The 6310-nt window shown below is 27.6% G+C and overlaps 1 protein-coding gene across 1 annotated transcript; it reads right to left on the bottom strand.

Annotated features, from left to right (window-relative positions):
* Positions 1-611: 611 nt before the first annotated feature.
* Positions 612-1402, bottom strand: LOC141526028 (uncharacterized). The gene is made up of 2 exons (XM_074240749.1): positions 1043-1402; positions 612-969 (listed from the first exon to the last, which is right to left on the bottom strand). Exons 1-2 carry the CDS (start codon positions 1193-1195, stop codon positions 703-705), a joined length of 420 nt encoding a protein of 139 aa, XP_074096850.1. The 5' UTR covers positions 1196-1402; the 3' UTR covers positions 612-702.
* Positions 1403-6310: the final 4908 nt, after the last annotated feature.

Raw genomic sequence — 6310 nt, 5'->3', positions numbered from 1 at the left:
CTTCTTTTAAACTTAGATAAAGGGTTCACTTTGAGTCCATTAAAAACTTAATTCTAAGTTTATAAACTTAATTCTATATTATTTAACTACGGTGGTATATCCAAAGGCAATAGCAGTGTCCAGAGGTGTTAAACTTGCAGAAGTTCCAGCAGGAACCAAGATATTTCTTTAAAGCTGCCACTAGCTCCATTATCCAACAACAGCTTGGCCATCTCTAGTCTGATGCGAGTCGGGTACACTCTTGTACACTTGGTGACAAAGACAAAGAACTGAACAACAAATAACCAAAACCACTGCCCGATAATGAAAGCATGTTAAACAATGAAGTCTTAATTATAAAATTACCACCTAAATTCTCTTAAACTTCCACTGATGCGGCTAGTTCGAGGTTCAGTCAATTGTGAAGTGTAATAACAATAATATTGATCTTAAGAAATTGACTCCTGGGATACTAAACAACCGAGAACCTCCAGAGAAAATTATTTATCGTAAATTTATGAAAAAAAAAAAATTGATCTTTGATCGTCAGCTAAGCTTAATTATTTTTTTTAATGTTTAATGATATTGTTTATTGATTATTAAAAATTTAAATTAAATTTAAAATACAAACAAATATGAATGAATATTTATTTATTTGTAATACAATCTGCTTTTAATTGCAAACTCAGATGAGTTATTTACAGTTGAAATTTATTTAATAACTTATTCCTTATTGGTGTCAATCTGTTGATCATCTAGATTTTTATTTGATTCGACTTCAAGTTGAACTTTAGATTTTTCAGCCTGAGACTTAGCGATATTTTTCACTGGTTCTAATTCCGGAGTTTCTACTACGATCGTCTGAATACTGGGCTGACGCAGAGACTCTGGTAAATTTATCGGCATCAATGGATCTTGGATCATACTTTTTATAGGCGAAAAAGAAAACGAAGGTTCTACGACTTTTTTTCGATCTAAATACGTCATACCCTGCAATAAAATAAAATAAAATAAAATTAATATTACGAATTTATCTTCATCGATTGTAACAAATATATATCACCTCTTCTTGTAGTTCGTTGACCGTAATTCCAAGATGAGCAACAACTTGACTGCTGCGCAAACAGGTCTCCAGCAGCTGAGGCATCTCCAAGATTTCCAGTATTGCAGAACTTGTCTTCAGAGTCAAGTCATTGAAGCGCAAAACGACTGACATTTATTGATGAGCACGGGAATTTTTTTTAATAAGTTCTCCAGGTGGTTTTCACTAGAATTGAACTCACGGAATATTTCAGCAGTTTGGATAAATTTTTCGAAGTTTGAATACGCAAGTTCCTGGGTGTTTTGCAGCGCTAAATTTTTTTCAACTGTCAGATGATCTGGTTCCTTTACTGGAATTAATTAATAAAAATTATTATCGAACAAAAAATACCCACGATAATTGTTAACAATTTTTTTCTATGAGTACTTGGTCTTATTTTTATCAAGAAAAAAATTTGATCAAAAATTAATTCACAGATTCGGTAGAATCTGGCGCCAAGTTCCGTTCAAAATTCCGTTGTAAACGGAGCGCCAGACTACCGACTGTGTTTACTGTAAGCAGAATGTTATTTCGAGGTTGCAAAATTTTATTTAATTATATGGTACGTCTTTTTCCAAAATGATACGTTATAAAAGTAAGTCATACTCTATTTTACTGATATCAATTAATTATAATCAATTTTAACATTTAATTCACTTAAAATTATTAAATTTTATCAGCACAAACTATAGTAAGCCCAGAAATTTCGATCCTGACTTTTTTTTCATGGAGAAAAGTCACCGCCACAGACTAGATAAAATAAAAATGTGTAGTAATCTTCCGATAGATACGCAACTACACTGAAAAAAGTTAATTCACAGCTTGCATCGACAACCACCAGAGTGCGCTGGAATTATTATTTTTACATATACTGTAGATGTAACGGAATAGCTCACTGAAGTTAGAACCCCAAATTTTTTTTTTAATTTTTGATTTTTTTTTTATCACGTCTTTAGCTCTTCGTTTGTTCTTCACTGTTCACTATCAACATTTGTTTGTTCTCCATTTATTTATTTTGAAAAGAATTTATTAATTTTGTACTTTTAAGTTAGCCCCCCTATCGCATTTTTTAATATTTTGGTAGCAATTTAGGTTATTAAACCACTGTTCTTGATTGTTCATGTATATTTAACATTTGTTTCTACTTCAAATTGTTTAGTTGTTGTTTAATTAACATTTTTCATTAGCTGAATGTATGTATTCTAAATATTTGCACCGCGCATGCGTCAACTTTACATATATAGACTTTTAGCGCGGTCTTTTGAAAATTATAGTGACAAGCACATTTCATGTGTAAAAAATTAAAAAATCTACAAGTGTAGTTTTTTAGGAATCACTCTTTAATTAATGTTATAATTACAAAAAAATTATTAGACGTCAGTCACTATCACTCATTAAGTAAATAAATAAATAACTAATAAATATCCATTTCATTTTAAATTTCTTAAAAAATTTCGAAACAATTGTTAATTAATGCATGTATATTTTTTTTCATATTCATCAATTCTATTTTCATGAATTCTACGAACTATTTAAAAAAAAAAAAAACGAAATCCATAACAAGTAACAAAAAATTTTAATACTTTATTAAAATAAAACTTATTATAAAATTTTTAAAAACTACACGTTGCCCTTTTGTCATGTGACCTCTATAATTAAAATTACAAGAATAATACACTTACTCTAATCACTGTGCTCGTCACTATAATTTTGAAAATTCCGCGCTGAAAGCTTAAACGTAAAGTTGACGCATGCGCAGTGCAAATATTTAGAATACAAATATTCAGCTAACTAAAAATATTAATTAAACAAAAAATAAACAATTTGAAGTTGGAACAAAGGTTTTTTATACATGAACAATCATAAACAGAAGATTATCGATCCGCATTGCAAATAAAATATTAAAAATTGCGAGAGGGGGGCTACATAAAGGCACATTTTTAACAAATTTTTTTTAAATAAATAAATCTAGAACAAACAAATGTTTATAGTGAATAATAAAAAAAGTAAACGACAAACTAACGATATAATGAAAAAAAAATTTTTATTCGATAAAAAAAAAAAAACTCTGGGGTGCTGACTTTAGTGAGCTGGGGTATATAATTTCTAGAAAACTGCCATCCTAAATTAATGCAGCTTCAAAACTTAACGTCGTTTAGCTCATAAGAATCAGCGTCAAGCGTCAGCATGAAATTGCACCTCAAAAGTAAAGTAACATATTATAGAGACTTTCACATAATTCAATTAACTAAATAAAGAGTCTTAACTGTAAGTATTTTGTTATTTGTTGAGTTTTCAATTTGAGTCAAACAATATCAAATTCTAATGATAAACTTTTAAATGACAAAAATATTAAAATATTTTCTACGATTTCATGAAATATAAACATTTATTGATATTTTTAGTTCATTTATTTAAATTTAAATGTCTCTGAAAAGCAAATCCAATTGAATCTCATGTAGGCCTTGAGGGGACTTACACTCATGTTGACAAACTAAGATGATTTGCTTGCGAATATCCCCTTATTCATTGACATTGAACTTTCAGCAGAAAAGTATAAAATTCAAATTATCAATTCTTTCACTTACAAAAATGTAGAAATTTTGTGATGTTTTTATGCAAATTAAATTTTTGTAGTTGATTATTAGATTTTCAATACAAACTAAGAAGTACGCGCCACTCAGTCATTAAGTTCTTTAATGCTACTAGCTACTAAGAGAAAAAAAAAAATTTCATTTTTTTATTAGGATTTGAGCTCTAAAATTAAAGAACAAACGACCTAGACCTTTCATATGATTATAGCTCTGCCCGTAATATTTTATTTATTTGTGACTTTTTAATTTTGTGCGGGAATATCACAAATTTCAAATAAAAAATGTTAAAATTACTTCATGAATACAAATTTCTAGAAAAAAACCATCAAACGCCTTTACATGGGTATGCTTTTAAAAATATTTTTCTTAATAAATTTAATTTATTGACTAGACTAAATACATATGAAAATAAGCATTGTTCGAGTTTTACTATCTTCGGGCAAGCCAGCAGTTCAAGATTTAGGCTATTCCCATTGGATAGTGTTCATATTCTATCATTTTGTGGTTGTTGCCTATAGGTGGCATTGTTATTCAATCAAGTAGGTTTCAAATAATTGTAATCTTTCGGTGAAATGACTTATAACTATGCGCATGGTGCATTGTGTCATTTACTAGCTACGACATCATAATAACAATAACAATAATAATAATTATAAGACTGAAATTAATTATACCAGTAATAACAAATTGATGTTGAAAATAATAGTAATTCTAATATTTATCATTATTATTACTAAACTAATTATTGTTATTATTAAATTGATGTTCGTTGGATTATCAAATCTAAATTAATAATTATTTTAATTTACATAAATTTTGAAATTTTAACTATGTATACATTAAAAATTTGCAATCCCCATTGATAAGTTAGTTGATCGATTTAAACCGAGGAGTTTATAAGTTTTTAATGCTACTAGCTGCTATGAAAGAAAAAGAATTTCAAAGTTTCTATTAGGAATTTGATTTTCAAAATTAACGTACAAAAACCTCTTATATGACAATAGCTTCGCCTGAATTAATTTATTTGTTTGTGAATTTTTAATTTTGCGCGGGAAAAATTTAATTTTGAAATCAAGAATGTAAAAATATCTTATAAATACAAAATTTCTAAAACAAACTATCAAACAACTTTATATGTGTATGGTTTTAAACCTATTCTTCCTATTAAATGTTATTCATTAACTAGACTGCATGCACAAACATGCACTAGACTGCAGGCTAAACATTGTTTAAGTTTCACTATCTTCCTGCAAGTCAGCAGTTCAAGATCTAGGCATCTCTCTTTGGATAGTGTACACATTCTATAAATTTATAGTCATTGCCTACAGGTGGCATTGTTATTCAATCAAGTAGGTTTCAAATAATTGTAATCTTTAGGTGAAAAATCCTATAATTATGCGCATTATGCATTGTGTCATTTACTAATAACAATATCTCAGAATAACAATAATGATAATAGTAATTATAAAACTAAAATTAATAATGTCGATAATAATTAATTTATGTTAGAAATAATAGTAACATTAATATCTATCATTATCATTCATTACTACTACTAAAATAATTACTGTTGTTATTAAATTAATGTGTATTGGAATATTGGATCTAAATTAATAATTCTTTGAATTTAATAAAAATTCAAAAATTTTTACTGTATATTCATGAAAAATGTAAAATCTCCATTGATAAGATAGTTAATCGTTTGAAACCGAGGAGTTTACACGGGTCAGTCACGTTAAGTTTTTTAAACCTCCTAGAACAATGAAAAAATCAAAATTTTAATTATTTTATTAGGACTTGATTTTCAAAATTAACGAACAAACAGCCTTTTATGAGACAATGGCTTTGACTGCATTAATTTATTTATTTATGAATTTTTAATTTTGCGCGGGAAAAATTCAAATTTTAAATTAAGAATCTACAAATATTTTATGAGTACAAAATTTCTAGACCAAACTGTCAATAACTTTGTATGCGTATTTTTTTAAACATATTATTCTTATAAAATTTGATTAATTAACGAGACTAAATACATAACAGACTAAACATTGTTTGAGATTTACTATCTTCCGGCAAGCCAGCAGTTCAAGATCTGGCGATTGACATTGGACAGTGTACACATTCTATGATTTTGTGGTCTTTGCCTATAGGTGGCATTGTTATTCAATCAAGTGGGTTTCAAATAATTGTAATCTTTAGGCCATAGATATTACAATTATGCGTATGATGCATTGTGTCCTTTATTTACAAAAATGTCATAATAACAATAACAATGATAATAATTATAAGAATGAAATTAATTATATTGGTAATGAAAAATTGATGTTAAAAGTATCATTATCATTATTTACTATTACCAAAATAATTATTGTTATTGATAAATTGATGTGTATTAGAGTATAAAATCTAGATTAACAACTTTTTTAATTCAAAAAAATGTTAAACTTTAACAATAAATACATAAAAAATGTAAAATCCCCATAGTTAATTGATATAAACCGAGGAGTTTGCACGGATCACTCACTTTAAGTTTTTTAATGCTACTAGCTACTATGAGGGAAACAAAATTTCAATTTTTTTGTTAGGATTTGATTTTCAAAATTAACGAAAAAATAACCGTTTATATTACAATAGCTTTACCTGCATTAATTAATTT

The sequence above is a fragment of the Cotesia typhae genome, unplaced genomic scaffold (assembly GCF_013202065.1).
Source record: "Cotesia typhae breed Kobodo isofemale line unplaced genomic scaffold, CoteBio_Ctyphae contig_30, whole genome shotgun sequence".
Classification (NCBI taxonomy): Eukaryota; Metazoa; Arthropoda; class Insecta; order Hymenoptera; family Braconidae; genus Cotesia; species Cotesia typhae.
This window is presented reverse-complemented; position numbering and strand designations above follow the sequence as displayed.